The following is an 18,166-nucleotide window of genomic DNA, read 5'->3' as shown; positions in this document are numbered from 1 at the left end:
ACTCGGTAAAGGTGACCTTGATTTTACACATAGCTATCTTGGTAAACTCCTCTGGAGTGAGGTTTTCTGGTAAGATCATAACCTTTTCTATATGTTATGGTGTCACGGTGGTAAAGAGAAAGCATGTCAGCTGCATCACTACAAGGGATGGCCTTCTGTGAGGTTTCTCACAGATTTGCTGGAGATGCGTCTTTGAAAGAGGCAGCTGTATCATATGTGGTGGCACAAGCCTTTAACCCCACAGTCAGGAGGCAGAGACAGGTGGGTCTCTGTGAAGCTGAAGCCAGGACTCATCTACATAGTGAATTCTAAGTCAGCCAGGGCTACAGAGTGAGACCCTATCTCAAAAACAGAAACAAAAAGAAGGAAAGAGGTGATTTGCACTGTGACTAGATTGACTTTGCATTGCACCTGCAGTGTGTCCACACGAAGCAGCTGAGTGGTGAGAGACAGTGGGGACTCCAAGGGTCCTCACTATGCCTACTAGCAGGACAGCCACGAACACTCAGCTCAGCTCTGTCTGATCTGCGTTCTAGTAGGTCACCTGGCTGAGCCTAAGGGAGCACAGAGATCAAGGCAGTGGCTTCTGCTGCCTCTCAGTGACATTGGCATGTTGTCACATGGCTGCCACACTAAAGCATTCTAAGGAGCTGCCACTGATCTAAGCAGAACTTCCTCATGTTATCAGAAATACCCTAACAAGGAAGTATGAAGAAGGATGCCAACTTGAGGGAAGTTAGCCCTTGAATTAATGTTTGAATAAGAATGAAACAAGGCAGATCTAACTTCTGGCATGAAGAATGAGGAGGAGGAGGAGGAGGAACAGGAGGAGGAGGAGGAGAAAACCTAGTGTTAACACACGTGAGAAGAGGAACCTCAGAAAAACTGTGTCCTTCAGATTGGCTGTGGGCATATCTGTGGGAATTCTCTTGATTGCTAATTGACTTAAGAGGGCTGTGGAGGGCACCAACTCTAGGCAGGCGGCCTGCACTGTATAAGGAAGGTAGTTAAGCATCAGCTTGGGTGCAAGCCAGTAAGTCATGTTCATTCACGACCTCTGCTTCAGTTCCTGTTTTGGCTTTCCTGGACAATGGACTATAACCTGAGGTGAATAAACTCTTTCCTTCCCAAGGTGTTTTGGGGCAGAGTCTTTTTTTTTTTTTTAAATCACAGAAGCAGAAAAGCAAATTAGAACAACTAGACATTTTACGTACCTGATTTCTTTTGTTCAATCTATCCCAAATAAATATGTGAACCTAAATCACCGTCACTGGGTGTTGTGGAGCAATTCTGCACTTGCATGATCTAAATATATTTGACAAGCTATAAATTATGGTTTTTGCTCTTATTGTTTGTTTTTTGAGTGGAGTCTAGAAAGCTCTTTTTAAAAAGGTCAGGCTTATCGAACTATATAGTTGATACTGTATACACTAAATTCTCCCTGCTGAAGTGTTTGGTGAGTTTCTAACACCCAGTTACAAGCTCCTCCCACACCCTAAACAGGGAACCCTTCATGCACTGTCCCCTCTTCATGGCCAGTCCCTGCCACTGCTGATTCACCCCGGGGTTTGCCTCCATCAAAGTGATGTGACATACAACAGGGGCCTGTGTCAATCTTGACGGCTTTAGAGTTCAGGAAAAGGGAAAGATTAGCAGTTAAGTATTTTGGAGTCATCAATGTTATATTTAAGCAATTATTCAAATGTGTTCATGTGAGAGCAATTCTGTAGTTTTCACGATCGAGGCCTATCTCACTAGCGATGGAGCTTATTTTTAAGTCAATGAGTTATATTTTTCACCTCAAATCTCAAAGAAAGTGCATTTTTCTAGTGTTTTTGAAAACGATACCTTGATTATCTGTAATCAAATGGAAGCTTCAGAGGACTGCCTTTTCTAGAAAAAATGACAGAGGTTGTGTGGCCAACTTCAGTCAGGCTTTGAACTTCCTCATAGGCTCAACTGTGCACTTCTTTATAAAAGCTGGTTTTAGCCAGAGGCCACTCCCTATCTTGTGATATCAGACTGGATGAAATGTCTGATCAAATTCCTTATCCTCCACTGTCCCTTAGGTGATGGCTAATCCTTCAGAGAATCCTGTTAGGATGGTTTAGCTGCGATCTTCCAGTTTCTGTTGCCTCCTATTTGTTATTTTACCTATGTGACCTAGACACTACTCCCTGGCTGCAAATTCTCACTGCCCATAGTCTGTGCAGAGCTGAGCCACTCTTTTTTCTCCACTGCAGCATGTCTGACCCCATCCCTGTGGTCTCAAGTAAAATCTTCCTTACTTTTTCTTTAATAAAAAGAACTGAAGCACTCAAAATAATTGGCACACCAAGACTCTAGATCCAGGAACTAGGAAGAGTCAAGAGGCAAGGTTTCACTTGCATGGGGCCAAGAGAGACTGCTTTCAGCAAACCCTGGAGTGTTCTGTGATGCTCCCCACTCATGCAGGAAGAGCTGCTTTCTGCACCATGCTGGGGCAGTGCACTGGCAACCTTACTTCCAAGCTGTGATGAGCATTTTGATCTCCTGGTGATTCTGGACCCCAAGCTCTCATCACCTACCTCACAGATGACTGGTGCTGCTTACTCTTCCTGGAGGAGGTGGTGCTGGTTGGTTGCTGCCTCATCACGTGGGCTACACCCACATTTAAGGGCTGGGCTGCTGGAAGGGTCACATGTCCAGTCAAGAGTGCAGGCTGCTGCATGATGGGATTGTAATGGCTTCCATGAGCATGTGTGTTCCTGAAAGAAAAAAGGGAATACACGGCCCTTAGCGGCTTTACGGAAGCTCTTTAATAAGGCGACGCTTCTTTTCCAGGCAAAGGCTGACCAGTGTTAGCTGTCTCACTATGCCATGAGGAGGCTGAAGAGAAGAGCCTTGCCAGGTAAGTTCGTCATGTGAGAGTCCTAGAACTGAAGAATGGAAGCCCTGTGCTGAGGAAGCAGGAGGAATCAAGCTGGCTGATGAATGAGAACCAAGGCTTTCAAGGGGAAAGAATGTCAAGTGTGTAGATTCAGTTTTTAAGTTCTAGAGAAATGGGATAATAGCTCCTCTGACCTTTACAGTCCCTGAATAGGTGATTATGGTAAAAAATAATATGCACATTTTGTTTTAGAATTTACAAAGCAATTTCAGTGGGTTCCTTTATTCTGTTTTGTGAGGTAGGCAGGATGTCTTAGAAATATCATTTTATCATGATGCAATCTGTAATGAAAAAAATTAAACTTCATTTCAATAAACTACTAGGGTTGGCGCAAGGAGAAAGGGCAAGCAAGTAACAGACATAAGAGAGTAAGCTAGAGTGAGACGGGGAACAGCAAGGGGGACGGATAGATGGGAACGGCAAAAGAGACAGGCAGATGGGTGACAGCAAGGAAGAAAGAGAGATGGAAAGATGGGTGACAGCAAGCAAAGAGAGAGATGGAAAGATGGGTGACAACAGCAAGGAGCCAGACCGTAAGCAAGACAGAGACAGACAGAGAGCCAGAAGAAAAGTTCTCCTGGGCTTTAAGGCCTTCAGTTTGTACCTCAAAAAAAAAAAAAAAAAAAAAAAAAAATCTTTTTCTTTCTTTTTGGTTTTTCGAGACAGGGTTTCTCTGTGTAGCCTTGGCTGTCCTGGACTCACTTTGTAGACCAGGCTGACCTAGAACTCACAGCGATCCGCCTGCCTCCGCCTCCCAGGTGCTAGGATTAAAGACGTGCGCCACCACGCCTCACTCAGAAATACCATTTTATTAATGAAGAAATTGTAGTAAATGTGAAAAACAAACGTTGGCGACTGGGAGCCATATGTTTCTGGTGTTACGAATCATTCCCTCAGTAGCTAACACAATGCTCAGGCACGCAGCAGCTGATCAGTTAATTACACGCTTGCTGAATGAACAATTAGATTAGCTGAGGGGTGACTAGACATGTATAGAGTTTGTATTAAATCAAAATTAATAACAGTCATACACACGCTCAAAGAAATACGCCTGCATCCTGAAAATGGGTTACATTTTAAAGTCTTGCCATCTAGGTTGGATGGCGCTTAAAGCCTTGTTTTCCAACAGAAATGTTTAAAGTGGTGATTAATTCAAAGATTTGTCCATAAAAGTCCATTTATCACATAATAAAATTAAACGCTAAAGAAGCATTCATTTGAATCAATAAAATTCCACCTTTGTAACCTAAAAGGGTAAGTAGGAGAAAAAGACAAACATTTTATAGTGATTTTGATAGTCTTTTAGGTATGCCCATGGCCTTTGGAGATGGATGTGGTGGCTTCTTTCTGCAGTTTATTTCCCCACAGACAGGCCCTTTCTCTTGGAAATGAGGGCAGCACTGGTGCTCCTCTTTTGTTTTCTAGTCATGGCTATGGATGTTCTTTGGCCCACAATGAAAAGCAGAGACTGGGAGGCCATGGAGATTACCAGCTGAGGGATGGAAGGGAGGTGGAAGAAGGCAGAATAAGAAAATATGTGTGAGTAAGTGCATGAATGCTGCTGAGGCGAAGTGAACTTGAAATGCCTAATGACAAAGGAAAAGACGCTGTGGTGGTGGCGGCAGCGTCTTTCAGAGGAGGGGGAGGGGCACCCAGCAGTGGGTCACAGAGCTTTCCACTTGGCTGCTGCTCCTAATGAGCTTGAGGAAGAAAGGCAATCCTGGAGGTGAGCTGTCATGAATGGGTAAGCGAGAACACCAAGCGTATTCATTCTGTTATGTTCAGGCACTGCTGCGCTGCAACTGCTTTGTGTTCAATTTTAATTCATATCCCTCCACTCACATTTCCCAATTCTGTGAGGTAAGCACCATTACCCCACTTTATTGAAAAAGAAACTGAGGCCATAAAAGTTAAATAACCTGCCTCAGGTCTTGCAGAGCCAGAATGGAAACTAGTTTTGCCTGGTTAACCATTAATCATACTCTGCTATGTTCTCGGACAGGAGCCTAACGTAACCATTCTCAGGGCCCCCAGCAGATGATTGGATCAAGAAGCTGGGACTTGCAGCCAAGCATTAGGCAGAGCTCAGGGAGTGCTGTGGAAGAGGAAAGGACAGAAGGAGCCAGAGGGCACAAGAATGCTGCAAGAAGACCAACAGAGTCCACTGACATATCCATGGGGCTTGCAGAGATGGAAGCACCAACCGAAGGATATGCACAACTGGGTCTAGGCCTCCTACACAAACGTATCCGATGGGCAGTGTGATCTTCATGTGGTCACCTAGTAAGTTGAGTGGGTGCTGTCTATGACATGGACTCTGTCGTCTACTTTCGATCATTGCCCTAACAGGGTTGGCTTGCCTGGCTTCAGTGGATGAGGAGGAGCTCAGTCCTGATATGATTTATGTGCTGAGGTGGGTTGGTGGGGGGCTCCCCTTTTCTGAGGACAGAGGTAGGAGGGGGGGAGAAGGTGGGAGGGAGGAACCGGGAGGAAAGGAGGGAGGGACTATGATGGAGATGTAAGGTGAATAAATAAGTTAAAAATAAACTTTAAAAAATAGAGGACATGTTATACTGGGTACTCCAGATGTTTGCTTAGTTGTATCATACAGTTAAAAACAATGTCCTTAATGGCTTTCTGTCACTGACGACAGTTACTGCTTTTAGTTTGGATGATGTATGTCACTTTAAAAATAGATGAATTACCGGAAAGAAAAAAATTAAACACAGATTTTGATGGCATTAGAAAAAGAAGACAGTGCTTCCATTGAATGCACAGTGCCACTCGCTGTGGGGATGGCCATGCACTTCTCCGGGGACTGGTCAGAGAGTAGTTTTACAGAAAGGAGAAAGCTGCAGGAGACACAGGACTCAGCAGACTTACTTAGCCACCTGCCTACCTTTTCCTGAGAGCGAGTGAGTAATTTATTTAGACAGAGTTTTACTGTGTCACTCAGGCTGGCCTTAAATTTGTGATCCTCTGCCTCAGCCCATGTGCCTAGACTTCAAATATAAACTACCACATTGAACCCAAGAACCCTTATTCAGAAAAGGAACCAGGGAGACTCCCAGAGGGTAGCAGGGTGTAATTTTTGCAGAAGGAGGAATAGCCCAAAGGGGGCACATAGCTGGGGACAATTTGAAGGCTGTCATATGGCTCTATACTGGTCAAGGAGGCATTGTGACAGTGTTGGGATGGCGGACAGAGGAAAAGTGACAAGTGCTTATGAAAACAGCAGAGCAGGGTGTCCAGGAAGAAGTTGGTGAGTTGCACGGGCACTTTTGGAAACAAACACAGGGTGCTGGCAGGTGGTGGCTGGGAGTCCCTGGAGTCTGTGGAAGGTGAACTCTCATCCATAAGACAGGCTGAAGAGACACACTTAGCAAACATCTGTCCAAATGCATCTTATCTGTCAAGCTTTCCCTGGGGAGCTCAGACAGACAGGCACCTCCTATGTCTCAAGACTTTATGAGAACACTTCCTAGAATTGCTTAGGGCTTTGGGGACCCTCTTCTGTGCTCTTTCACTGGTGACAAATGTTTGCATTCTGAAAGAAACTTAATTCTGAGGAAAAAAAACCCGCCAGGTTTGGTGAATCACACTGGTGTTTCAAAGATGTGACTGAGTTTTAGGTAGAAAATGACAGTTAAGTGTAAATTAATCAAGCTGGATTTTTGGTGTCCTGGTATATTGTTTAAACCACCTCCCATTACACTGTAGCCACAGCCCACATGATGTTCTCTGTTGGTGGTGGACACAACTCTCATCCCAGAAGATTTCCTGTTTACCTCCAGTCGGCCAGTTGCTGAGTGCCTGCCACGGTCTCAGGAATCACAGCTGCATGCTGCACCGATGTGTGTGTGGCCACGCCAGTCAGCTGCTGCCATGCTGGAGGAAGCAGGATCTGCTGGGCCCCACCCGGCCAGGCCTGCTGCAAGACAGAGGGCATTCACAACCATCACAACCATCACATCACCTGGGTGATTTGCATGAGCCCAGAACTTATCCTGTGTGTGGGCTGCGCTGGCTCTTGTGACATGTGTGAGTGTGTGGACTGGATGTTGGCTTCAAGAACCAGGGGAGACAACAGATGAGTGGGTATAGGGCTACAGAGATACTCGGAAGGAATTTATTCATCTTTTTTGGTTTTTGGTTTTTTTGTTTTGTTTTGTTTTGTTTTGTTTTTTAAGACAAGGTTTCTCTGTGTAGCCTTGGCTATCCTGGACTTGCTTTGTAGACCAGGCTGGCCTCGAACTCACAGTGATCTGCCTGCCTCTGCCTCCTGAGTGCTGGGATTAAGGGCATGCGCCACCACGCCCTAACGATGGTTTCTTAATTTGTTCTATTGAACAATGCTTGAAAGTCTTTAAAAATCTATCCATTGACTTTTTCTGTAAACTATACGCAAAAGACTGAGCTAACTGAACTGGGTTAGATGAGGCTAGCTCTCTGCCCTCAGAAGTGTTCTATCTAGTATCCTAGAACTGATACTTGACTTTTGTTTATCAGTTAGCATGTAGAGTGTTACCTTCTGTATTCAATTCTTACATTTTACAACTTGGAGACCAAGTTTCTTGCTGAAAGAAAGTGGTATAAAGTAACGAGCATATCTGTGACTTTCAGCTTAAATGACAACCTCAATTCCTCAAGGCAAGAGACTAGTAGGAACTCACTCTTCATCTTCACAGTATGAAGAAGCCTTATGCTTTCCATCCTTGAGTGGGCTGGTTGGTGCAGTGTGCTTCCACCTCCTCTCTACTCGTTTTGCTCCTTAAATGACTTTGATTGAACACAGCTGTCCAACGGTGGACGCCTGAAGGACCATCACTATGGTGAAATGCTGCTTGCGTGGGCCAAGGGTTGAGGGGCTTGATTTCTCAGTTACATTTCTCTCTTTTCAGACACGGCTAACACCACCTAACATTCCTAACTCAGTGCTCCGCTGGTAGGACATGTGTCTAGTATGTATGTTTTGATCCCTATATAAATAAGCATTTCTATAAAGGACTACATTTCGAGTCAAGACTTAATAAGCATAATAATTATAAAAATGATAAAAACATATTTCAGATCTGTCCCATTTCCCATTTCGTCATTCTCAGGTTATCAGTGTGGCCCATGAGAACTTACACTGATTTGATATTGCTAGTTTGCTTACTGATCTGTTGTGATATACACAGAATGTTCAGACCACTGATCATACCATGAATATTTAATGTCAGCTGACAAAATGAAAGAATAAACTTTATAAGTTTATTAATAATAGCTAACTGTATTTCAAGTTTACTGAGTTCACAGAAGGGAAATATCATTTAACTAGTAAAACCACTGTAAATTCAAAATATTATATGAACCAGGTATAGTGGTGCACACCTTTAATCCTAGCAGTCAGGAGGCAGAAACAGGTGGATTTCTGTGAGTTCAAGGCCAGTTTGGTCTACATAGCAAGTTCTAGGTCATCCAGAGTTCTTGATGAGACTCCCTTCCCCGCCCCTACACACACACACACACACACACACACACACACACACACACGCACACACACACACACACACACACACACACACACACACACACACCAATTTCATTGTCAGTTAAGATTTTTTACTGGTTAATGATCTGCAATTCATTTCCAATCCTAAAAAAAGCATGTGTTTTGACTAATGTCATTAAAAATATATCTTGATATCAAGATACGGTCATCTCTCCCTCCTCCTCATTTCTCTGACTATTAGCATTATACCTCAAGGCCATGAGGAAAAAGCTATTTTTTTAAACCCCTTTCATTGACCGTGAAAGTGATGCTTATAAATACAAATTAGCTCATTTGATGACATTACATCAAATCTATAATCTATTAATACTACTATGAAGAATGGCACTAATACTTTTAAAATATTATTATTGCGTATGTCTGTATGATATGTGAGTGCATACAAATGTGTGTGAGTGCATACTTGCATGTGGAGATTCTGGAAACAACTTTTGGGAGTCAGTTCTTGGTTTTCTCTTTCTACTTTGCAATTCAGAAATTGAATTCAGGTCATCAGGCGTTTGAGGCAAGCACTTTTAACTGTTGAGTCATATTGCTGCCCCACCCCCACCCCCTTTGAGACAGAATCTTGCTATTAGGCCAGATTGCATTTGAACTCAAGATCCTCTTTGCCTCAATCTACCAAGTGCTGGGATTATGGCCAGGCACTACTATGGTAGCTGGAGTTAATGTTTCTTGATGCATACTGTGTGCCAAGCAGTGTTGAGCCATGAATGGATTTTTGAACTTAATATTGGTTCTGTGAGGTAAGGACTACTATTTCTTCCCATTTCTTAGGTAAGTAGACTGAGATGGAGAGGTTGAATGACTTGACTAGAAAATATGGGTAATTATTTATTGTTTTCTCTGAACCTAACTAACATGGCAGTAAGGAAATAAAATATATAGATTCATAAAAGCAAGAAGAGTGATGGACAGACAATAACAGCTAATAAGATTTTAGAGGTGTAACAGCACACAATTAGCAAGAAAGTTATCAGACTGAATTATTTTAAGGTAATCTGCATATGAAACCAGGCCAGATCCATGGTATGCAGGTGTCTATTGTTCCCAGAGCCAGAGGCTAGCTGATCTCCAGGGAAAATGAGAAGTTCAGGAGAAAAAAGGTAGAGGTATGGCCTTTGAGGATAAGGATGTGCCAGTGAAAATGCTGGGCCGTCTCTAGCCATTCCACAGGGGGGCCCAAGCTCATCCCTCGTTGTCAGTGTTTCAGTGTTAACTATGCATGAGCAGGTAGCCGTTAGTAAGCATCTAACATGGAAGAGATCAAAGCAAAAATAGAATGAAATTCACATGGAACAAAAGCAGTGTAGGAATCAAAAAAAAAATTTCCAAAGGTATATAATGGTCTACAATTAATGTCCACAGAGGTTAAAAAATACTCATTTTCATATAGGTATGTGCATATGGAACAAGATAAGGAGCTCCCAGAAATAGAGAATTCAAAAGATAGTTTAAAAAGAAACTGAAAGAAATTTCTGGTGAAGTAGTGTAGTAGAACACACACACACACACACACACACACACACACACACACGGCAAAGATAAGAAACTTTTGAAAGATTAATTTAGAAGTATCAACATCTAGGTTGCGAAGATTGCTCAATGGATAATGTCTTTGCCAGGAAAGTGTGAGGACTAGAGTTTGGGTAGCCAGTACTGTGTGATGCCAGGCAGGCATGGTGGCCTTCCTGCATCCCCAGCATTTCTGAAGCAAACTATCTAGCTAGACTACATTAAGCAGAGAAGTTTAGATTCACAAGAGAGACAACCTAGCTTCAGTATATAACAGAACCCAAGACCACCAGGCCAGGGGTGGCAGCGACCACAATGGGCTAGGCCCGTCCCCATCAAACAATCATTAAGAAAACGTTCAGTGAGTGGTGATAGTTCAAACCTTTAATCCCAATTCTTGGGAGGCAGAGGCCATGGACCTCTGTGAGTTCAAGGCCAGCATGGTCTACAGAGCTAGTTCTAGGACAGCCAGAGCTATACAGAGAAACCCTATCAAAAAGAAAAAAAGAAAAGAAAATGTCCTACAGGTTTGCCTACAGTCTGATTTAATGGAGGCAACTTCTTAAATTAAGGTTCCTTTCTCTCAGATGACACTAGTTTGTGTCAAGTGACATAAAACTAGCCAGGACATATGTGTGTCCATACCCACTCACCACAAACGTATATATCAGCACACTCACGCACCATACACACATAAAATAGGAGCAACAATAATCCAGTCCATAAGAATTTTGTAAAGAGAAAACAGAGAAGATATTGTTAAAGGACAAACAATAACAACAACAGCAAAACTCAGAGTAAAAGGGTAGTCAGAGGGGCCCGGGACAAGGAGTAAAAACAATAAGAAAGCCTGAAGTCATAAATCGTGAGACCTCTGTGGACAAGGAGAACTGTCTGAAAGGTTTCATAGAGACAAGTAACACACGGGGCTCGTCATATTCAACACCGAAACATGTCAAACACAGAAACAACTTAGAGCTTTAGAATGATGTGGGGCTGAATAATAAGATACACAGGAATAACTCAGTGGAAAACATGAGATAGCCATTAAACAAGAAGCCATACAAGGAAGGAAATATAATCAGTGTATTATGAAGCTCATTAAGAGCAATATTTTAAGGCTGATAATAATTATACAAACATTATAAAGTAGCTGGATCACAAGTTATTTAGGAAGAATGGGAGAGTGAAAGAGTGAAAAGAGGCTGATGAGAGTAGGAATGGGTTGGAGATCGAAAGCTTCATTATGCAAATAGGAAGTCAGTTTGTAACACAGCAAATGGGAGAATCAATTAAAAAGTATTCTAGGATGTTACTTATATGGATTTATGTAACACTGAATAGTCAAGTTAAAGGTTGTTTTGGGATAGACTATATTTTTTAGTAAATGCATGGTCATATAAATGAAAAAAAAAATGTACTGTATTATGTTGAAAAAGGATGAAATTTAAATGTCAAAAACAATGTCCCCAGGCTGGAGAGATGTCTCAAGAGGTTAGGACCTCTGAAGGAAGTCAGTGCCCTTGAGTTCAATTCCCAACAACTACATGGTGGCTCACAACCATCTATAATGTGATATAATGCCCTCTTCTGGCCCGCAGGTGTACATGCAGGAAGAGCACTGTATATATAAAATAATAAATAAATAAATCTTTAAACAAACAAACAAACAAAACAATGTCCCCAAAGGCAGCCGGCAAATTGTGCGGTGCACACAGAGAATCTAATTCCCATGCTCGCAGCCCACACCTAAACATACTTTATGGGGAACACCAACATGATGGCACTATTTGGAATCTGGTGTGGGTGTTAACCACACGAAGGGGGCAGGAACAAACCTTCCTTATCTAAGGACAATAACGGCAAAGACGGCTGCTGAGAATGTCGTCAGTGGAGATTTACCCTAAGAGTGAAGGTTTGGTAGAGTGGACACTTTAAGGAGGTCACCTGTCCTCAAGGAAATACAGGGACCCTGGCCCTATGACGCAACTGACCAAGAATGCAAAAGCTTCCTCGTGGAAAACAGAGTCTAGAAGGGCTCTGGCATGTCTGAGTTTTTGACTTGATCTTGATAATGAGAGGGAGTTTTGGATCCTGCTCCGTGAGTTAAATATAACATAATCTCACTCAAGAACTGTGCCTCCCATCTCCCCACTTTTACAGTTTCTCTTGGGGCTTGGGAAGGAGGTCATGGACCTTTCTGGAAGTATCAAGAGTTTCCTTTATAAAGGGTTTTGTAAAGGCTGCTCCTGTGTTGCTAACTGTGCTCTTCTGCCATGCACACATCCTTAGGGTGTGCCAGAGGCTTGTTTCCCTGTAGGAGACTCATGCTGCTGCTGGAATACAGGAAGAAGGAGGGGAAAGAAAATTTAATGTGAAGAATGCATTTAAAGGGCCCACCTCTAAACCTTCACAAAGGTTCTATGTGCTTCGAAGAAGAAAACAGTATCAACATTGGGGACACATTTAAAAGCACATAATAGTATTCAGAAATCTTGTATATGATAGCCTAGAAATCTACTCACGGAAAAGCAAAGGCCTAAATTTTCATATTTGATTATTATCCTAAGTTACTGTGGTTTTTTGTCCTTTACAAAGAGTATATCAAAACATGGAGGAGAGGACTCCATTTTAACAGGCTAGCCTATTGGGGCAGGTTAAACGCAAATAGAAGAAAAGGGAAAACTAGCCAACCACAGCCAGTGTAATGCTGAGTACAATACACGTGTGTTTTAGAAATAAGAAATGTGTCTTCAAAGTCACATGTTGATTCAACAAATTCTCTAGTGGGGATACTCAACTTGCTTCTAACGGTTCCTTTTATAAACTCTATACCAATTAAAATCCTATATACATTTTTTTTTGGTTATTCACCTTTCAAATTACAGATTTACGTTATATCAGCTTGGTTTCCAACACGAGGGACTCTTTTCAGGTGAGTGGGAGGTAGGGTTCTCCCCACTATGATTAAAGACTGAGGCAAATTTGGAAATGCTGACTGAGCCTGTTAGCTCCTCCACTCAGCTGAACAATGAGCAATGTCTCTGGTAACTAGCCAGCCATGCTTAGTGTTTCCAACAGAGCTAGCTCCCGGCATACTTGGATTCAGTGTGCAAATATAACAAAAAGGGTCTGTAACTACTCATGAAAGTACACACGGAAACATACAGATTCTGGGCTCTCTGGTAGGCCACTTTGACACTCAAATGAAGGGTGAGCCAGTGTCTTGGCACTGGGCTGACCCATATGCAGTTCTCTTCTTTGATGTACAGTGGCCATTTTGAACTCCTCACCAGAAAACTATGCAGCAGCAGCAACAACAGAGACAGTTAAAAGGCCAAGCCTGTTTTACAGACAGGTTCTTTGTTGACAACCCTTCCAGCAAGGCACACAACGCTTTGTATGTCACCAGTTGCTGTTGTTGCTGTCACTTGAGCTTTGTCAGTTTAGATGTAAGAATAAAGAGACACATATCTAAAAAAAAAAAAAAAAAAAGAGACACATGTCTAGAATCCCACCATCTTAGACAACTTCTGTGTCGTCTTTCTGCTGTTAGGCATCAAGTTGACCAGTAAGTGTCAATTTCCTTTTAAGGTAGTTTCCCAAAAGATTTCCCTGAAGTGTTCTCAAATCAGATAAGGATTTCCTAAGAAAGGGAAATCATGTCATTTCTCATCTATGAACACAGATGAAAAAATACTAATCACAGTAGTTGCAAACTGAGCTCAAAAAGCATGTTGTCAGCTGGGTGTGGTGATGCACGCCTTTAATCCCAGCACTTGGGAGGCAGAGGCAGGTGGACTGATGTGACTTCAAGGCTAGCCTGGTCTATAAAGCAAGTCCAAAGACAGCCAAGGCTACACAGAGAAAGCCTGCCTCGAAACAAACAAACAAAAACAAAAAAAAAAAAAAAAAAAGAAAAAAAAAAGCATGTTGTCATACCAGGCACAAAATGTTTAAATAAAGTTTGTCTCATAAATATAAGGAGATAATTTAACACTATAAAATCTATTAATATAACTTGCTACATTAACAGATTAGGGAACAAAGTCACATAATTATTCAAAGAGATAAGAAACTATATTTAATATATACAATATTTATTTGAAAATTAAAACATAACAAACTGTCTCTATTAGTTGGAGAAAATAAAACACCTAAATGAGAAATAGCTTCAACATTTTCTTTAGAAAACAAACTAGGCAAAAATCCCTGATTTTATCTGTTTGTTACTGAACATCATTTTGGACTGCCCCATTCAGCCCAGGATAGAGAAATAATAGAAAAAGTACAAGGATTAAACAACAAGAAACAAAACTATTATTTCCAACTAAAAAGACTATCTACACAGCAAATTAAAAATGATTCACAAAAACAGAAGGCTAGGTAACAATTCCAACAGATCCAAATCAGCTATATTCCTGAAAACAAATGTGATTACAAGTATAACTAATAAAATTAATAGTAAAGTATTTATTGTTTATTTTTATGTGTATGGGTGTTTTGCTTGCATGTACTTCTAGCACTACGTGTCTGCCTGGTACCCACAAAAGCCAGAAAAGAGAGTCATTGGATCCCCTAGAATGGGAGCTGCAGAGAGTTGTGAGCCACCATGTGGGTGCTGGGAATTGAGCCTGGGGCCTCTGGAAGGGCCAGTGCTCTTAACTGCTGAGCCATCTTTCTAGCCCCAAAGTTAGTTCTTCATTCTTCCCTCCCTCTCTTCCTTCCTTTTTTCTTTCTTTTTTTGTAACCAGCATTCTTATGGACAAATGATGGTAAATGGCATATGGAAAAGAATACCTAGGGAAATGTTGAAGAAGTAAGTATAAAAGAACAGGGCATTCTCTACCAGAAACCAAGACATAGTTGGAGAAGACTCGATGTTAGAGAGACCAATGGACTACAAGAAAGCCAAGAACAGACTATACAATTTGACTACCTATAAATTAAACCAAGGAAAACCACTTCTATAAACAAACTATTTTGAGAACACTTCGGGAAAGTCTCTTGGGAAATTACTTACTTAAAAGTAAAGTTGACAACAACAGGTCAAGGCATCCTTCATGCCCGACAGCAGAAAGATGATATAGAAGAGATGGTGGGAAAATGTGGACATTTGTGTCACATGTCTAGAATATGTCCTGGCTCTGATGGTTCTGACTGGTTGTCAGGGTCCAGGGTCTCACTGTGGAGTGCAGGATGGCCTAGACTCACTATGTAGCCTAGCCTGGCCTTGAACTCACAACTCTCCTGCCTCAGCTAGCTGAGTACTGGTATGGCAGGTGCTGCCACCATACCTGGTTGCTGTAGGGCTCTGAGCAAGTCCCTGTGTTTCAGTTTTCCTACTTGTCAAGTAGAAATGAGTATCTTTCTCTGTTGAGAGGATTAAACACATTAATTGTAAAGTGCCTGGCTTAAAGGAAATACATTTGTATTAAATAAAGTGTTTTTAAGGATTGATTGCTGGCATCGCACCAGTACCATTAGTATAAATTTATATAACACTGTATACATTTTCAATCATTTTTCACCTTTGTGATCTGCTTCCACAGTTAGAATACCTATATGGATAGGAAAGGGAGGTTCCAGCCCATAGCTTCTGCATGTCTGTTTTTCCAGCTCTAAAAATGATGGGATAATCTCCAGAACCACTTCTATTTTACAAGAAAGAAATTTGAGGCAAAGAGTTGCTAACTGACTTGCCTTAGGTCATTGAGAATTACTAGCAGATTTAGGATTAAAACCTAAGTCTCCTAGATGACTTAGCTTTATAAAGGTATAATAATAATTTCCCTAGACTCTATCTAAATTTCTTATTCTTGGAATTGTCACTAGACACTTAGGTAATTCACTCAGGGATCATTTAGAACATTACTGATATATTCCAATGACTAGGAGCTCCTACCTCATTACCAGGGAGAAGTCAGTAGAGACAGACTTTCAGAAAAGCATTAACATGGACCCTGGGAACATGAGCAATAGAGAATTACCTGAGCAAGCAGACCTGGTTGGATCTGAAGAGGCTGAGCTCCCGGAGCTTGAGTGACGATGGGAACAGCATTTTCCATCCGTACTGAGTAGCCAGCATGCTTGGAGGGAGAGGCCTGCAGGCCTGTTCAGTACATGGGTAAGGGACAGGAGGGAGGTGAATGACAGAAAGATGAAGAGACTCTTCCTAGCAGCTGAGGTAGATTTACCGCTCAGCTATGGGGTGCTTTCCTATAAGTTTTTAACTGGAGTTAAAATTAGTCCCCTACTCCACACAAACACGTCCCCCCCCCCCCAATATTAAAGTCTGATTGGCCAAAACCAGGACAATTAAAATGACAAATTAAAAGAGGAAAACAGTAGTTGCTGCCCATGGAGATATAACTGAGTGTTGCAGCAAAGGATGCTGAGGACATCACCCCTAGAGGGCTCCCTCTGGATTACATGGATGAGTACCAATGTGCACGCTCACATGGGCGCTGTGCAAAAACCTGTCCTTGAGCTTTCTGTGCGGAGCATGACAAGGGACAGAGCCATCTCTAGCTGCTTTAAGTCCACAGGAAAAGAGCTCTGGGATCATGGCCAAAGGGGAGGCAGCCCAAGAGGCATTTTTCAGACAAATTTATATTCTCCACACGAGGTGGGCCTATGATGGCTGTCAGAGACTGGCAATTTTCTATAGATAACGTTCAGAGAGCATTTCACGTGAGGAAAGCTGGGGCTGACATCAGCATAACAATGGGACAGACAATGGGCCCTTTCCAGGCAGCTGGCTAGAGCCACAGTCTCTGCCAGCTGGTGAGAAGAAGAACAAATGGACTTAGTACTAGAGCACAAGTTGCATTGTTTCTAGGGTGGTGGCAATAGGGGAACAGCCTCCAGACTCGGTGACAGCACGCTTAGGAAGGAAGGGAAGAGGGCTTTCTTCCCTGGCAGTGAGCACTCCAGGAAGCAGCAGGGGGCAGACTCTAAAGGTGGTCTAAGAACCAGTTCAGCCTTACCTTGGAAGCCAGGGGGACACACGATGAGAGCTTGCTGGAAGGGGTCAGGCCGGGCACAGATTTGGGCTGTTCCAGTTTGCAGGGGCATGCTCCTCTGGGCTACCGCAGCCATGGATGCCGCTGAGGGCTGGTAGAGTGTAGATTGGTAGTTTAGTATGGAGACTTCGGGATTGGCTAAGGAAAGAGTGGCACTGGTGGAGGTGGGAGCCTAAAGGAATGATGGGGATTAAACAAAAATAAACAAAAATAAAAAATGAGGGACGTGGTATGTTGGGAGACATGAATCTAAATCAAACAAATGAATTTAAAGGAGAGCAAACATAAACCAAGAGTTTTTTAAAAAGGCAAAAAGTGGGGCAGGAATCCAGCTGAATGCCTCAGAGGAAAGCAGACACCTGCATCCTCACATAGCTCACTACTGAAAAGATACTGTAATCTAGGAAACAGTTTGCTTGAGGAGCTGGGGGTATAGCTCAGTTAGTAGAGTGCTTTGCCTGCGCACAGAATACCCAGCACTTCATGCAAACAACAATGGTGGCAAATTCTTGTAATCTCAGCACCCAAGAGGCTGAGACAGGAGGATCAGAAGTTTAAGGTTACCTTTGGCTAAATGAGCTCCTAACCACCACTCCCCAAAAGGGGGGTGGGGGGGAAGGAACCTACCAACAACAAAAGAAATAAAACTGTTTAATGAAAGTCTATTTCATCCCAGAAGTGTAAGTTTGGGTGGAGAGCCTTTGTAGTCCTTGGATTTTACAGTGGAATACGATGACGGGGAGGGTGGGAAAGCTGAGCCCTGCCTTCCTTTTCCCTGTCTCTATATGACTGGTCCAACTTGATGCGCATGTACTGCGCTGCCAGCCACAAGCCCCAGCTTTGCTCATCCTCCCTTCCCCTTGGGTCCAGGTAGTCTATACTTGGGAGGAGAAATCCAGGAAGAGGCTCCTGCAGGCCTGGGTCCTGGATAAACAGATCTTAGCGTGGAATCCTATGCACCAGAAGGGAAGCCCAGGCAGAGCCTCTTGCTCAGCCCTAAGGACAGCACTGTGTACGGGCATTCTTAGCCCACTGCAGGACACTGCTACTGTAAAGGCAGCACTTGGCAAACATTTGTCTGGGTCTATCTTTTGAAACTGAACTTCCAATGGAAACAAAGCTGTAGAAGAAAAGCAAATTCTC

At 42.7% G+C, this 18,166-nt stretch overlaps 1 protein-coding gene across 4 annotated transcripts in view; it reads right to left on the bottom strand.

Moving 5' to 3' along the window:
• Hipk2 (homeodomain interacting protein kinase 2) overlaps window positions 1-18,166 on the bottom strand; it is a 188,560-nt gene that overhangs the window by 19,427 nt on the left and 150,967 nt on the right. Inside the window, exons 8-11 of one of the 4 annotated variants that reach the window (XM_051151685.1) lie at window positions 16,988-17,195; window positions 15,989-16,110; window positions 6,718-6,860; window positions 2,568-2,747 (exon numbers count right to left, since the gene is read on the bottom strand). In XM_051151685.1, the coding sequence (XP_051007642.1) occupies window positions 2,568-2,747; window positions 6,718-6,860; window positions 15,989-16,110; window positions 16,988-17,195 (653 nt within the window). The remainder of the gene's footprint in view (window positions 1-2,567; window positions 2,748-6,717; window positions 6,861-15,988; window positions 16,111-16,987; window positions 17,196-18,166) is intronic. The other 3 variants (XM_051151686.1, XM_051151687.1, XM_051151688.1) reach the window with 3 other exon arrangements.

This window comes from Acomys russatus, chromosome 10 (genome assembly GCF_903995435.1).
Source record: "Acomys russatus chromosome 10, mAcoRus1.1, whole genome shotgun sequence".
Taxonomy (NCBI): Eukaryota; Metazoa; Chordata; class Mammalia; order Rodentia; family Muridae; genus Acomys; species Acomys russatus.
This window is presented reverse-complemented; position numbering and strand designations above follow the sequence as displayed.